This window comes from Chelonia mydas, chromosome 16 (assembly GCF_015237465.2).
Source record: "Chelonia mydas isolate rCheMyd1 chromosome 16, rCheMyd1.pri.v2, whole genome shotgun sequence".
NCBI classification, from domain to species: domain Eukaryota; kingdom Metazoa; phylum Chordata; order Testudines; family Cheloniidae; genus Chelonia; species Chelonia mydas.
The window spans coordinates 7,407,797-7,424,947 of NC_057857.1; the positions used below are offsets into that span (position 1 = coordinate 7,407,797).

The window sequence follows — 17,151 nt, forward strand, 5'->3', positions numbered from 1 at the left end:
ACACTGACCTCATGGGGACAGCAGGTTCTTCCATTCCTGTCTTGCCAAACGCTGGGGGGTCTAGTAATCCAGAGCCCTTCTAGGTAATTTCAGGCTGTGGGTGGGGGGAATGTGTCTGCCCTTTGGGGTAGATTTTTTTTATTTAGGGCCTGATCCGTCAGCATGCTGAGCCCCTTCAGAGCTGATGCTCAGCACCCTCTTCTCCATTCCCATCTCTCAGGAGACGCCCAGCACGCTGCAGAATCCCACCCTTCCCTCTCAGGAGTTGTGCTCGGATGTTCCCCTGCTGCCTATTGATCATCTCTTCTTGCCATGGAGCAAGGGGACGTGCCCGTGTTTGTGTTGGGAACCACGGGGTTCAGAGCCTTGGCCAGGCTGACACAGAAAAGGGTGCGGGACCAGGCGTTCTAGGCTCAGACACCCCTGCCCTGTGGGGTCCCTCTTTTGGCCCTGAAATAGGATTCCTCCTCTATAGGCTGGGGTGGAGCATCTCCTTGCCAATGTAATTGCTGCACACCCTGAGTCCAAATAACTCCATTCAAACCTATCCCACGTGCGTTTTATTTGCCGCTCGTCCTCCGGAGGCAGTGTTAGCGGTCGGTGTGTAAACTCCACTTGTTTGTTTCCTTGCCTCCCAGGGTGCTCTGCAGCAGCTGACCTTCCAGATGGGAGACCCGGGGGCTGCCGGTGAATACTGTGGAGGCTACAATACCAGCTGCGCCAGCGCTTTCAGCACTGAAGCTTTCCGCAACCAGTCCCGCTCCCCAGGGGAGCTTTCTCCCGCTTGGCCGGAGGTGTGTCTAGGGTCTGCAAAGAGCATTCTTGGGTTTCCCCATTGCAAAGTGGGACTCAGTTTATCCCTGATGTTGCACTACTTAATCCCGGGGGTCCCTCCATTGACTTAATTCAGCCCATTGGGACTCAGGTTTCTGCGGTGATGTGGAGAGAATATGATGATGACGGTGACACTCTTTGCGTTTGGGCACCGGTGTAGTGTTTGTCTTTCCCTTCCCATGTGTGTCAGTGCTCCAGAAAGGGCCAGAAAGGAGCCCAATAGAGCACCTGTTTACCTGGTTCCACTGCCCCATAGCCCACGTAGCAGTGGCAGGTAGGAAGAGTTTCAGCAACGGTGTCAGATGGCACCTGGGGAGAGCTAGGAATAAGCAGTAGCTTTGGAGTGTGTGTCCTCTCATCCCAACCCGCTCTGTGTCTGGGGTGGGAGCTCACAGCCGTATTGCCCTGTCTCTGTTTCTGGGTGGCTCAGTAGAGTGACCTTGCCGGGTCACTAAATCTTTAGCCATGGATGGGCAGGGAGCATACACTGTCATGCTAGCTGGGGGAAGCTGAATGGAAGCTAATCTGGATCAGCGGTGGGGGTGGAGAAGACGCCACAATTGCAGGCATATGGAGGGAGGCTCATGGGCCAGTGATTGTGGTAGTTCTCGGTCACTGGACATGTCTGTTTTATCCCTCATTCCAAACAGAGCCATGCCCGTTCCCCAGAGAACCCCCATGGCAACGTGGGAGATGATGGCTCTACTCCTGCAGCCTCTGCTGATCTCCTGGCAACCCAGGAGCCTCCGTTAAACGAAAGCTGCTGCGGTGTCATTTGGGGCTTTGGCATTTGACTTCTCTTTGTGAAATGGCAACGGGGTTTGGTGCAAAGGGGAAGATATGGCTGGGAGGGAGGGGTTTTAGCTGTAGGAAGTGTGTGTATGTGTGCACATTATTGTGTACTTGCATGGGTGTGTAAAACGCACACAGCCAGCATTGCGTAATGTTGCAGGACATTTACCAAAGAAAGAGTGCGACTAATGAGAAGTGTGCTCAGGAGTTCCATTCCCACTGGGAAATCCCACTGCCACGCAGCAGGGCCTGGGCACGGAACTCCCTCGTGCATCGTGTTTATGAACGTTTACTCCTCTAAGGGTATGTCTACACCAGTGGTTCTCAACCAGGAGTCCAGAGCCCCCTGGGGGGCTGCGATCAGGTGTCAGGGGGTCCGCCAAGCAGGACCAGTGTTAGACTCGCTGGGGCCCAGGGCAGAAAGCTGGAGTCCCACTGCATGGGGCTGAAGCCCGGGGTCCTAAGCCCCGCCACCTGGGGCTGAAGCAGAAGCCTGAGCAACTTAGCTTCACGGTGCCCCCTGTGGCAAGGGGCCCTGGGCAATTGCCCGGCTTGCTACCCCTTAATGCCGGCCCTGGCTTTATATGCAGAAAACCAGTTACCATGACACAGGTGGGCTGTGGAGTTTTTATAGCATGTTTTGGGGGGCCCTCAGAAAGCAAAAGGTTGAGAACCTCTGGTCTACACTACAAACCTAAGTCGACCTATTTAAGGTTGACTTATAGCCATTGCAGTAATGTGCATGGCCACGCTACCCTCCTTGGGTCGGTGGTGCATGTCTTCACGAGAAGCGCTTCCACTGACCTAAGAGGGGCAGCTTCTCGGCCCCCCGCCCACTCCCCACCAGGAGCAGCCTACCCTGGTCAATTTCCTGGCTCACTGAGCTGTGAAATTGACAAGACTGCTCAGCATGGAGCAGGGAGTAGGGTTGGAAGCTGCCAAGCTCTGGCTCCCAGCCAGGAACCGGGGCAGCCCTCCCACCTTCTCACCTGGGCTCCTAACCAGGAGCAGGGTCCAGTGTGGGTTTCCTTGTGAATTTCGGGGCTCCTGCCATGAAATTGACAAGATGGCCGGTGTAAGGGACACAGTGTCTACACAGACACTGCGTCACCCTAACTACACCGACATAAGCCTTACCCCTCTCCTGGAAGTGGAGTTGTTATGTTGGTGTAGCAGGGCACTTACATTGGTAGGAAGAAGGTTGTCGTGTAGATGCTAATGTAATTGGGTCTACATAAACTGTCTTATGTCGACCTAACTGTGTAGTGTAGACCAGCCCTAAGTTACTGATGTAATTGAAAACCAGCAGCGTTGTGGGTCTCCATTTAACCAAGGTTCTTAATTATTTCTCAAGAAGAACTGCTGCTCCTCCTGGAATCCAGTCCAAAGGAACTTGTATCACTTCTAGCACAGTCTTTGCTAGCCTGGGCAGCTCACTATGGGCTCAGAAGCAAAATGCCCCAAGTTGCAGCACAACAAGAGTTACTCACGGTCATCCCCAGTAATGATGGTACTGGTGCATTAGATGGCACTGTTTTTGCTCACGTTGCTTGGCAGATCTACTATCTAACATTTGCCACAATCCCATGAGGTTGGTTCATATCATCTCCATTTTACAGGAGAACTGTGACCCAGAGATGGTCTTGTCCAAGAGTGTACTGGAAGAGCTCAGAATAGAGCCCAGGTCTTTGTGGGCCACACCCATTGTTAACCCTTCCTAGAGCTGAGTAGGAAAAGACCTGTGTTCCCAGAGAAAAAGCTCCTGGAACTTTACTCCAGAATCACAACAAAAAAAATGGCTAAATGTGCACACTTGAAGCACAGGTGTTAAAGTACCAACCAAATTCCCCAGTCCTGCTCATGCAGCGAGAAGCATGCTGAAAGGAGTGACTTTTTACAAGAACCAGCTCTGTTACCCACTATGCTCTTAACCACTGTTCCCTCGAAGCTGTGCGCGTGTACACACGCACACAGATCCTAAACCCCGCGCACACGGCGAAACACCATGTGCACAAACATTTTCACAGAAGCACAACAATTTGCACAGAAGAAATTTTTTGTGCACACGGCCTGTCAAAAATTTGAACAGAAGAAATTTTTTGTGCATACGGCCTGTCAAAAATTAGAGGGAACATTGCTCTTAACCTGTGGAAACAGCAGAGCCATCAACAATCACTTACTTAAATAAATTCAGCTACTCAGGTAGTGACGTCATATTTCTCTCTCTCATCTAGGCAAAAGAAACCAATGAAATTCAGGAATCCTACACTCAGGTATGACTTTCCCAACTCAGCGGGGGGGATGTGTACAGGGTTAGTCCCTTTTTGGGAGGGGTTTGGAGGGGATCCAAGATTTCATTATGCATCATGATGTTTCTCAAGGAAACAAATGGATTGTTTTGACGACATCAATAATTATCAGGTAAAAGGCCATATTGCACAGCCAGGGGTACAAGTTGTTTGGTTTTTTTCCCCAAGTACCCCAAAAGTGCGCTAGATGCACTCAGAACAAACACTAGACAACATCCCTGTCCTGAAGAGCTTCCAGAAAAAATACTGAGTTATCATGAACCATATTAAACAGTAAGTGCAGAACAAGATTATGGAGTTGCTTAGAGTTTTGAGGGGCACATTTTGAGTGTTTCGTTTTTCACCCTTGATGATGGATTGAGAGGCTGGTCAGGCATTGGTGGTGTTAGGCAAAAAGACTCTTTTCCCCAAGAATCAGGCAGGCACAGACAATATTGAAGGGGGTTTATTCACGGTACCAGGAAGACTGATAAACAGCTTCAAAAATATGGTGCCACCGTGGCCAGTTATATACATTCTCTTATCAATTCATTTGCATTTATCTGTACAAACAGAGACAGACATTGTTACAAGTCAAGAGAGAGCTCTGAACAAAGATAAAAATAGAAACAGTACGTACGTATAGGGGTCATCCTGATTACATCAAGTATCTATGGCTACCTTGCAGGGGAAAGAAGCGGGGGGGTGGGGTGGGGGAAGGATGAGTGCTTACAGATATCTGGTGAGCTGTGAAGGGAGGGTTTGTTCTGTTCTAAGAGCTGAGTTACTGGGTGGACATTTGACCATATAAGTTTATCAAGTGTTTACAGTTGTCAGTGTCCTTGGGCTACTGAAGCATTCCTGCTTGATCTGCGGTTTTTGTCTTAGCTGTTAGCTAAATTTTAACTCTTGCCCGACAGTGGAATGAATAAAATGGCTGCACAGATGGATCAGTTTGTGGCTGTAAACATGGGTCATGTGGCAGTGGAAACAAAAATGATCTGTAGGATAGCCAGTGCCGCCTGGAGTCCTTGTAAATGGGGGGGGAGGAGGAGGTGGTGATGATGGGAAGATGGTGAATTCTGAAGTTGATGTTGGGGGAGCAGGAGAATGGCTACCACGTCTGCTGCTGATGTGGGACTTCAATGATCTGCCCCAGGAAGATTCCTGTGGCCACTCCCCCATCATTGAGTATTTGGAAGGGGCAGAAGCTGCCAGACCAGTGCCCAAATTCATTTGATAACTGCCAACCCTTTTCTCAGTATGGGGATGAGGGACAAGGCCAGAGTCACTTTTCTATTCGTAGCGGGAAAGGTTTAAACCAGAGGTGGAAATTTAAAGGGTTTAAGTGTGAGTAGCTTTTGAAACTTGGTGTACTATTTATTAGTTTTGAACAGTAGGTCACAGCAAAAGTTTAATAGCAGAATCCTATGGCATGGTGTCTCACTCTCACCATGTCATTAATTTTATGCAAAATAGACAAATGTAGCTATTCACTGAATATGCCCCTAATTTGAACACACAGTTTAGTCTGAATGCATGTGCAATTGAGGTATCTGTGCAAATCCGAGCATATGCAGTTCTGAAACAGTCTTCCATAAAATTCCTCAGAATACATCAGAGAACTTTGATATTCCAGGCAAACTATGAATTGCCCTGAATTACGCACCTTCACAGTTATCCAAATGAGAAGCCTAGTTTGTGATGCATTCTCCTTATCTATTCCGTTATCTGTCTGCTTTCCGGGCTGTTTCTGAAACCCGCCTCATTCTCAGTGGCTTTCCTACTGGCTGGTGTGAATTAGCGAGATTCTGCCATAGTAAGAAAGCCGGTGAATTTCACAGGCCCAAAGGGGAAGAATAATGAGATTCTGGAGCTGGGTCAAGTTTAATTTTTCAAGCCCTTAATCAAAACCAGAGATCAGCTTCTGCAGAGAGGAGGCTTTCACAGACCTGCTGCAGAGACTGTGATAAACTTCAGTTCGTAGTTTTTGTTTTCAAGACTCTGCACTTTTAGAGGTAGATGGAAGCTCCAGAGTTTTCATTAACTGCTAATTAAGACTAACTAATTGCATATTATAAAGGGCTTGGTTAGTACAGTGCTGGAGCTGAGGGCAATCATATAAGTGGATCAGCACAAAAGGTACTAGATTAATTGCTTGGAGCTTATGTCATAAATCCATGTCTCCATTTTTCAAGGGTATAAGTACTGGTAACATGCGTTTACCCTCGTCCATCCAACCAGCTCTTGCGCAGTCCTGGAGCTGGATAATTCTGCTTGTCATATTTACACCATTTATCAGGAGGGAGCGGTTGGGCCAACTGGATTTAATAACCTTTTTAAGAGGGAATCATACATACTAGTAGAACTGGGAAGAGGAAGTGAGACATGTTTTGTTTTTTCTTTTCTTTTCTTTTCTTTTCTTTTCTTTTCTTTTCTTTTCTTTTCTTTTCTTTTCTTTTCCCCTCCACCCCTTTGCCTCCTGAGTCATTGTGACGGCTATTTCAGAGCCAGGTGGGTGGCTTGACCAATACACCATGGGTACAATTTTCAAAAGCACCTGAATGACATAGGAGCTGTTTTATTTTTTTTTGTTTGTTTTTTTCCCCAGCCATCACACAGGCGATTAATAGGAGAGCAAAGTCTCATTGACTTTCAGTGGCGCTTTGGCTGCTAAGTCATTTAGGTGCTTTTGAAAAATTAAGGCAAGGTCTAAACTAGGGGGAAATCTTGTTTAAAAATTCCAACTGGCGTCAAGACCAGTTACTGGTTGTATGTGTGTGTATCTCTATCTATCTATCGCATCATCTATCCCATCCAATCTACCTAATCTTCTTCCTAGCCTATCATTTGGCGGTAAGACAAAGCTAGACCATTTCAGACTGGAAATAAGGTGTACGTTTTTAATAGTGAGAGAAATTAACCACTGGAACAACTTGCCCAGGTGGAGTCTCCAGCACTGACCATTTTTAAATCAAGATTGGATCTGCTCTAGGAATGATTTGGGGGCAGGTCTCTGGCCTGGGTTATGCAGGAGGTCAGATTTGATCACAGTGGTCCCTCCTGGCCTTGGAATCTATGACTCTAAGGGCTGGGCTACACATACAGCATGGCAGTAATGCAGCTGCACCACTGTAGCACTTAGTGAAGACTCTGCCTCTCGTCGGCGCTGGTGCTCCACCTCCCCAAGAGATGGTAGCTGTGTCGACAGGAGACGCCCTCCGCCAAGATAGCTCTGTCCACACCAGGAGTTCGGTTGCTATAATTGCATCACGCGGGCGTGGGTTTTCCACACCCCTGAGCGGCAGAGTTATACTGACGTAAGTTTGTAGTGTAGGCCGGACTTTGGTGCCCAAACCCATCCACGCTCTGTTCCAGGGGTTTGCCCTCAGTCCTAACTAACTGAAGAGCTACAGCAGCACTGTACTCACCAACATTAGCCACTGAGCTTTCTCCTCATCTGCCTGATGTCTAGGGTTCCCGAGTGCGCTCTCATCCCTAACCCTGGTGCTTGTGTAATAAAAGACCAATTCAGTTAGAGTGGATGTGGCCCGTTCCCATCAGTTGACAAGAAGGGGTGAGTATCAACAGAGGGAAAATTATTTTTTGTAGTGACCCAGCCACTCCCAGTCTTTATTCAGGCCTAATTTGATGGTGTCCAGTTTGCAGATTAATTCCAGTTTTGCAGTTTCTCGTTGAAGTCTGTTTTTGAAGTTTTTTTTATTGAAGAATGGCCACTTTAAAGTCTGTTATGGAGTGTCCAGGGAGATTGAAGTGCTCTCCTACTGGTTTTTGTTACAATTCTTGATATCTGATTTGTGTCCATTTATTCTTTTGCATAGAGACTGTCCAGTTTGGCCAATGTACATGGCAGAGGGGCATTGCTGGCACATGATGACATATATCACATTGGCAGATGTGCAGTTGAATGAGCCCCTGATGGTGAGGCTGATGTGGTTAGGTCCTATGATGGTGTCCCTTGAATAGATGGAAAATTTTCCCTCTGTTGATATTCACCCCTTCTTGTCAACTGTTGGGAATGGGCCACATCCACCCTAATTGAACTGGCCTCATTAACACTGACCTCCCACTTGGTAAGGCAACTCCCATCTTTTCATGTGCTGTATATTTATACCTGCTTACTGTATCTTTCACTCCATGCATCTGATGAAGTGGGTTATAGCCCATGAAAGCTTATGCCCAAATACATTTGTTAGTCTCTAAGGTGCCACAAGGATATCTCGAAATGACATTGTGTGGGTTGCTGTCAAAATAGTCATCTTTTTATGGCCCACAAAGCTCAAAGGCATGTGAGTCTCCTGCAAAAATAAAAGTACCTTTAAAGCAATTCCAGTGGGCAGTGTGGCCAAATAACAAACCAGAACGATGCCCTTCCCTGCAGCACCAAATAAGAGGAGGATAAATGGATTGAACTAAGCAAACTTTAATCTCTCCCCCTGATCTTGCACATGCTTATGCAGCTGAGCACCCTCAATGGGATTATTCCCGTGTGTGAAGTTACTCACATGCATGCGCATTCACAGGATTAGGCCCTTAAGTACCCAGGTTATATAACTGCAAACAGCATTCTGTGAGTTCTAGCGGGTGGGTTGTTCGAGGGGGTTGTTCCAAAGTAAATAAGATTGTATCTGGACCTTTAATTGATCGATGAGGGATCAGAAGTTACCAACAAAAACCCTGCTTCCATTTGAGGTCTGGAAAAGCTCATGCTCAGGCTTCAGTTTGTTTATGCTGTCATTATCCGACTAGTTCTTCAGTCCTCCAAGGAGTCCTCCCGCCAAAACTGAGCAAATCGAGCCAGGATATTTCTGATGACTCTAAACTAAGATTGTTGGTGGTGAGAAAGAACAAAAAACTTATTTTGGTGGAGAGGGGAGTGGGGGTTGGAATAAAGGATTCAAAGAAAGACAAAATCCCTTTGCTGTTCATCTTTAAGTTATGATGTCTTTGCACTAACTCTCTCTCTCTCTCTAGATGACAGGTTTCAGAGTAACAGCCGTGTTAGTCTGTATTCGCAAAAAGAAAAGGAGGACTTGTGGCACCTTAGAGACTAACCAATTTATTTGAGCATAAGCTTTCGTGAGCTACAGCTCACTTCAATGGATGCATCCGATGAAGTGAGCTGTAGCTCACGAAAGCTTTATGCTCAAATAAATTGGTTAGTCTCTAAGGTGCCACAAGTACTCCTTTTCTTTTCTCTCTAGATGGGAAGCTCCTCTTAAGAGTAACTTTTCAAAGTGGTTAGTGGGGGATTTGGCTGCTTGCTTACCAATAACATCGGTGGGAGTCACGGAGTTAAATTCCAGCAGGTTGCTTGGCACTCAGCATCCTGTAGCAAACTGCTTGTTCTTGAAGCGTGCGCCTTGTGTGATAAAGACCAGACTTGATGGAATAAACACTGGCAGTTTTCTGCCCCACTAATGCTCTCCAGCATCTCTGACTATATGCTTCGCGAGTAATACCGTCTAGACAGAAGTCGCTCTCTCTGCAACGTGTTTGAGATGGTGCGAATAAGGATCTGCTCTAATGTCGATTATAAATCAAGCTGAGCAAATCAGTGATTTTTTTTCTTTGTGGCTGAACTGAAAAATCCAAAGAAAAATTGGTTGACTTCCAACTGAAATGGATTTTTTTAATTGTTTTCCCTGATGAAATTAAAAACTGGAAAAAAATCGTGTGGGTCAAACAAAATGTTTCAGAGGTTGACTGGAAACCGTGCTTTGGAAATTGTTTCCACTTTGTTTTTCAGATGTAACTATTTGCTGAATTCAACCTGAATTTGTCAGTTGTTTCTGGGCCTCAAAAAATGCATGTTTTGGCTCATTTATTTTCACCAATTTTTTTTTTTGTCAGCTCTAATCATAGAGCTTCTAATGTCTCAGCCATCTGAAATGGACTGAGCTGAATTTCAGACTGGACAGGGTATTATTTGAGGGTTTCTGGCACAGCATTTTAGGGGTGTGTTTTGCTTCTTAATACTACATTGAAAAAAAAATGAGTTGGAGCAATTTGGGGGTGGTTATTTTTTTTTACTTTTTCTTATAATAAAAATAAAACACCATTCAGCTATGCCATGTGGCATCCTCTAGAGCGAATAACCGCCAGTATTAAACCTTTTATTCGCTGACCTGCAGGCTCTCCGTTCCCATGCTCGTGCTGCCTTTTATTGTTTACCATGTGCTTGCGATATTTCAGTATGTTTTCAGTTTGAGAGATGACTTCTCTGCTAGTATTAGCTTCTTTACAAAGCAGTGCACCTCCGGGGTTAGTCCTGTCATACTGGTGTCTTGCTGTGACCATGTGGTTATAGATCCATTGACCTTGTGCAAGGTCAGAAGAGCAGCTGTTTGCCAGGGGAGGGTCTTTAAAACGATTTATCTTTCTTCCCTTTTCTTGAATTGGATTCTCAATGGTGATGTATTAACAGTCACACGTTGTTTTATAGAGATACATCAGGGTATTTAAGTTGGTGACTCCTTTCTCTGGCTGGTCTAATTTGACCCGAAGGCCTAAGTTTTTCAAGACTGACTAGAGTGATTTTGGGTATCTCAGTTGGTGGAAACCCAACTTGAGAGGTCTTGACTGTAAGAAGTCCAGAGCACCTGCCCTTTGAAAATTAGACCCTTTAAGGTGTTTCAGATTGGACACCTAAAAATGGTGAAACCCAAAATCACTCTAGTCACTCCTGAAAGTTTAGGCCTTTAATAATTTAGGCTTGTAGTGTATTAATATTCCAGGTCCAGCATCTGGACACCATATGTAAATTTGAAGGGTGGAAAAATTGCTGTCACGTTGCCTTAGCCCCAAGGAGTGGGCATGGGTTGAGTATCTTGATTTTCCACAGTAGCAAATAGATCAGGAACACCTTCCTGCTGCTTCATAGTTATCTCCCAGAATCCACAGCATCAAGTCCCCTCAGGCTGCTGATCCCCTCTGGCGGGTTTTGTGACTGAAGGAAATACGCCATAATGTAGAGAGTAGCGCAAGATGGGAATTTTCTCAGAACTCTTTTTCACTGAAAAATGCCAGTTTGTTGAAATGGAAACGGTTCATGAAACAGAGTCTGAATTTCCCAATGAAAAAAGTGGAGGAAAAATGCTTTGGAATTTGCCAGTGTTTTGTTTAGACACATTTGAAACAAAAATCTCTGGTTTTTCTGAATCAAAATGACTTTTCCTTTAGAAATTTTAGCTCATTAGCCTAAAGATTTTCAAGAAAAAGTCAATCAAAACGCAAGTTTTGAAATGATCCAAATGAAATATTTTGATTGACCTGAACCAGAAACAACTTTGTGTTTTGGTTCATTGATCTTTTCAAGATTTTGGCTTTTCGGCCTGATTTGAGACGGGGGAAAACCTTTGAACTCTTGAAAATATGAATGGGATGGGGAAACTGCTTCCTGCCCAGCTCTAGTAGAGAGCTGTTTCCCCAAGCACTGGAACTACTGGTTCCACTGGCTCTTCTTTCGAGGGTTGCTGGAGATAGGCAGGGGTGAGGTATTGACAGCCGCGTCTGGGCTGCTTATCCCTTCACATTCTTCCTGTCAGTGCTCATCAAGTTAGGCTTTTGTTGTCAGGACTGACTGGGGATCCGTTATCTCTGGGAAGGGGCGGGGGGAATGGAGAGAGGGGGCCTTGTGCTGGCGGCATGGACTCTTGATTTAGCAAGAGAAGGAATTTGTTTTTCCCAAAGGCCCTGCGGTATAGCAGCTCTGCTCTTGGCCTTGGTGCCGGGTAGGTCGGGCTCATGGTCTCCGAGCGGGTGCGAGAACCATTCACAAAGGATTTGTGCCCAGCTGACCTCTAACTTGTCTCCTTTTCTGGCTGCCTTGGGGAGTTCAGTAAAGCGCTAGGCGCTCCGAGCTGAATGGGTTTTTACTTCCTGCCTTGCCTTTGCTCAATCCAGTTAAGCAGATAATTGCTTTTGTTTCCGATTTGGTGTCAGGTTGCAGTTTTATTGCCTACCTGGATAGGAAGCAGATTTTAGGGTCCAAATGATAATTTTGTAAGGGCTAGGTTTACACTCTCCTGCTTCAGGGCATCAGTCAATTGCTAATTAATGGGGGTTAGGAAGGGACTTTGCCTGGGAGCGGGTTATTCTATCACCGTCTGCCGCAGCATTTCTTCAAACCTTCCACTGAATCAGCGGCTACTGGCCTCTGCTGGAGACCAGATACTAGGCAAGGTGCACCACTGGTCTGTACCAGCTGGCAAGTCCTATGTTCCGTGGGATGCATGGGCAAAAGCCGGCCCGCCGACAGGGGTGGGAAGGGGGGGGGCAAAGGGGTCAATTGCCCAGGGGCCCATCGATTTAAAAGGGACCAGGAGGATGGGATGGATACATATTTTTAAATAAAAATTTAAGATTCTTTTTAAAAGGAACAGTCGCCGTTGGCCAGAGCGCTGCTGCGCCCTGCTGGTCCGGCGGAGTGTCGGCGACAGCAGCCTGGGAACCGCGGCGCCTGCTGCCTCCTCTGGCTGCTCGGGAGCTGCTGGGCCTGCCGTGCTGGCTCTCCGGCTGCAGGGCTGAGGACAGGGAGACTTTAAAGAGGAGTAGGCTCCGTCTGCGCTACCAGATTTCCTCCCCCCAGGACTGCAGCTCCTCGCCAGACACAAGCCAGCAAGTTCAGCCACCCAAGCGAGCCTCTCTAAGTTTGCCAAGAGGCAGCCGGGGCGAGCCCCCCCCCCCCCCCCCCCCCCACTGCCGCTAGCACTGGCTGAGGAGCTGCTATCCCGGGTGCAGGTTGAGAGGCCACCTCCTTCGCTCAGCCAGGGAACGAGGCACGGGTTTTCCCTCTGCCTTCACCCTGGCCACCTCCTCAGAGATCTCTTGGTAGATCTGGTGCACCAGGCCTGCCGTCTCCTCATTGCTCTGGGTGTTGATGTCCCACAGCACCAGCCGTTCAAGTATTGTATTGTATATTTTGACGTTGTTGGTCATATTCAGTTACCTCTTATCTTTAGATTACACACGAATCACGATTAGGTGTTTAATTAGCCTACTTGATACTTCAGGTGTTTTCTTACTTTGTGCTTCCTTAAATGTTTTAGACATTAATTAATTCTATCCCCTAATGTATTTATTTAATGTAAATATATAATTCAAAATAACAAATTCTATATCTTAGGCTCATAATTTGTTTAATGCTGGTCCTATAGCTGGGGGGGGGGAAAGAGTTGACTAGATCAAGCAACGCCACGACTTCCGCATGGCGGGTTCTAATGTGTTATCGATAGCATAAAAAGCAGTGTTGTAAACCTCAGCCCTCCCTTTCTAGGGGGGCCATTGATTGTTCTGCCCTGCGGGCTGGAATGGCTGTCGGGGGACCTGGGCAGAAGCAGTTGCAGGCCCAAGCAGGAGCATAAGTACATTGGGAAAGACATTGTGTGCATGAGTTTGTCCTCTTTAAAGTACTCTCTAAACAATGGCTAATCTGTGCAAGCCCCGTGGAGGGAAGGAGATATTTGTCTCCATTTTATCAGATGGGAAAGCTGAAGGATTTGCTCAGGACCACAGAGGGGAAATGGAATCAGAGCTGGGAATAAACTCCTGGCATCCTGCTTCGAGCTTGCATCCCTATGCTTGGTAGGTATCATACGAATATATTTGTCTTGCATGAACTTCAGCCATAAAATCCCCAAAATGTTTTGATTTCCCTACTGCTTGCAGCTTGTTGCTAATAACAGATGTGCTCGGGCCATAAACAGCCTTTCAATGTGGTATTTTAGGAAAGAGCTGGGAACGGCGCTCAGGCTCTAAGCCCTGGCTGCCCGTAATACTCATCAACGTTAGACTTGCTGCCCATCCTGTTGCCATCTTCCAGATTTGGCTTTTTTTTTTTTTTCTGTAGTTTCAAATTATATCCTCTTTTATTTTAGCAGCAGCAACTGCCCTTTCCAAGGCCGAGGCTGAAGAAGGCTTTTATGAGCTATAATGACAAAGGGTCTTGGTGCATAATGAGCTTCTAGCTGGTATTTAGTTTTTTTCTATCTACCCTGTCGGGGGAGAAGGGAGAGGCCCGTGCTTTCAAGTCCCAGCTCCAGTTCTGCTCTCAAAGGCAGAGACAAAAATAGGTTTTCCATCTAGTTCGGCATTTGTTTCTTGTTCAAGTGCAGTTGACTTTCTCTCTCTTGAAGAGCGGATTTCTAAGCCTGGCATTACGTTGAATGGCTTCCACGTGGCATGGCCTTAATTTTCTTTTTACACTGAGATGTCTTTTAGTCCCTCGACCTGCTCAGAAATATTGTATCCGTGGGACTTATATGACCCCCTTTGCCATAGTCTGACAACACTGCACAGTCTTGAATGGTTTCAGAGTAGCAGCCGTGTTAGTCTGTATCCGCAAAAAGAAAAGGAGGACTTGTGGCACTTTAGAGACGAACAAATTTATTTGAGCATAAGTTTTCGTGAGCTACAGCTCCTCATAACAGCCCATGATGAGAGAGAGAATCGCTGTTATCTCAGTCATACAGACAGGGAACAGAGGCCCAGAGAGATCAAAGCATGGTGTATACGTGGAGGTTGTAGTGATATAGTCCAAGCCCTTATAAGGATGCAGTTATATATAAAGGTGGCTTATACCATTCTCATTAATCCCCTTCCCATACTGCAATAGCTGTACTAGTATAAGGCACCTTTGTAGTGATACAACTGTGTCCACACCAAAGGGCTTGTGCCACGCTAACTATACCTGTATAATTAAAGTGGTACAACTTTTGTGTGTAGACATAGCCAAAGTGATTTGCCCAAGGTCACATCACAGACACATCACAGTGTCTGTGACGGGAAAGAGAATCTTAACTGATGTCTTCTGGGTCCCAGGCAAACTCTCGGGACCATCATTCCTTGTGTGTTTTCTTGCACCTTTTTGAAATACAGCATCATGTGAGCCAAGCAGCACAGGGCTCTTTGGGATGCATTGGCACCTACAGATCCTTGCAGTTCTTGAAAGAGAGTTTATTCCTCCATAGAAATGTTGGCCCAGATCCTCAGCTGGTATAAACCAGCATAACTTCCTGGACATCAGTGGGTCTAAGGCGATATCCATTGGCTGATGATTTGGCCCACAGTTTCTCTGTCCTTCTTGTGATTCACCTGCCTTCCAGTTAGATGTGGTCTTGAGTATGAATTGATGTAGCTTGTGTTTTTCCCTACAGGGTTTAAATAACTCCGTTCACTAGGATTTTCCCTCTCCAAATCGTAGGCCAAAGCATAAGTTCCTTCCTCAGTTTTTACTCTACTCTAGGGTGACCAGACTGCAAGTGTGAAAAATCGGGACGGGGGTGTGGAGTAATAGGAACCTATATAAGAAAAAGACCCAAAAATCGGGACTGTACCTATAAAATTGGGACATCTGGTCACCCTACTCTACTCCAGCAGAGTTGCTGCTGAAGCCAGTCAGGGTTAAATAAAGACACCAGGATTTGTTGTCTGTCTTAGATACTTACATGGCCCCCCATCACTGTAGTATCTCAATCTTCAGGTTGCTTATCCTCCCAGCACCCCTACGGGGCAGAGCAAGGCTATTATCCCTATTGTACAGATGGGGAGCTGAGGCACCGGGAAGTTGAATGACTTGCCCAAGGACACTCAGGCAGTCTGTGGCAGAGCATGGAATTGAACCAGGTCTTCCAAGTCCCATGCCAATGACCTAACTGCTAGAACATACATACCCCACCACCACCCCAGTACTCAGTACTGTGATTTTAAAAGGAGAGTGAGGGAGACCCAGGTGGTAGAGGAAATGGCATGAGAAATTTAGAAAATTTTCCATGGAAAAGCCCGAAGTAAATAAGAGCATCTTCTAGTGCCCGTTGCCAACTGTGTCCACATATCTATTCAGGGGACCCCATCATAGGGCCTAATCACATCAGCCACACTATCAGAGGCTCGTTCACCTGCACATCTACCAATGTGATATATGCCATCATGTGCCAGCAATGCCCCTCTGCCATGTACATTGGCCAAACTGGACAGTCTCTATGCAAAAGAATAAATGGACACAAATCAGATGTCAAGAATTATAACATTCAAAAACCAGTCGGAGAACACTTCAGTCTCTTTGGTCACTCGATTACAGACCTAAAAGTGGTAATTCTTCAACAAAAAGACTTCAAAAACAGACTCCAACGAGAGACTGCTGAATTGGAATTAATTTGCAAACTGGATACAATTAACTTAGGCTTGAATAGAGACTGGGAGTGGATGGGTCATTACACAAAGTAAAGCTATTTCCCCATGTTTATTTCCCCCACCCCCCACTGTTCCTCAGACGTTCTTGTCAACTGCTGGAAATGGCCCACCTTGATTATCACTACAAAAGGTTTTTTCCCCCGCCCCCGCTCTCCTGGTGGTAATAGCTCACCTTACACTCTCCTTACAGTGTGTATGGTAACACCTATTGTTTCATGTTCTCTGTGTATATAAATCTCCCCACTGTATTTTCCACTACATGCATCCGATGAAGTGAGCTGTAGCTCACGAAAGCTTATGCTCAAATAAATTTGTTAGTCTCTAAGGTGCCACAAGTACTCCTTTTCTTTTTGCGGATACAGACTAACACGGCTGCTACTCTGAAACCTCTACTAGGAGTGAATTCCAGTAGTGAGCACCTGCAGTGCTAATGAATACTTAGGCCTTGTCCCATTCAACTTCCCTTGGGGCCCAGCTGTGCTATTACACTCTTTTTGTCTTGCCGGTGTGGACGGAGCTGAACTTAATTATAACCGCGTTATGGAAACTTGTTGCAGCCAAAGACCAGCAGACAGTTATTGCAGTCTTGGTTTTCCATGATCTGGTCCCATCACTGCAGGCAAGCGCAAGCCTTGTTGTTGTATGAGCTCCTGCGATGGATCTGACCGTGTGGACAAGCCCTGCTGTAAAATCACAGGTTCTAAGGCAGTTTGTGTGTTGCGTTGTAGGGCTATGAATTAAGAATAGCTGCTCAAGATCCAATGATCCCTGCAGAACATTCTTTGTCCTCTATGAACTCCCAAGCCCAGCAATGAGCATACTGCAGGGGTAAAGGGTAGTCCTACGGAATGAGACTCGGGAGACCTAGGAATGTGTGAGCTTGGGCAAATAACTTAATCTCTGTGCTCCATCTAAAATAAGGATAGTGATACTCCCCTAGCTCACAGGGGCATTGTGAGGCGCATTCATTAGCGTGGTTAAGGTGCTTTGATACAATGGTGTTGGGCGTTGGCTGGACAAGTAC

At 46.3% G+C, this 17,151-nt stretch overlaps 1 protein-coding gene across 4 annotated transcripts in view; it reads left to right on the top strand.

Annotated features, from left to right (window-relative positions):
• The window catches only part of COL27A1 (collagen type XXVII alpha 1 chain), a 249,222-nt gene that overhangs the window by 84,321 nt on the left and 147,750 nt on the right, over positions 1–17,151 (top strand). For 3 of the 4 annotated variants that reach the window (XM_037880008.2, XM_043530722.1, XM_043530721.1), the window contains exons 5-6: positions 639–794; positions 3,861–3,899. In XM_037880008.2, the coding sequence (XP_037735936.1) occupies positions 639–794; positions 3,861–3,899 (195 nt within the window). The remainder of the gene's footprint in view (positions 1–638; positions 795–3,860; positions 3,900–17,151) is intronic. The other variant, XM_043530720.1, reaches the window with a different exon arrangement.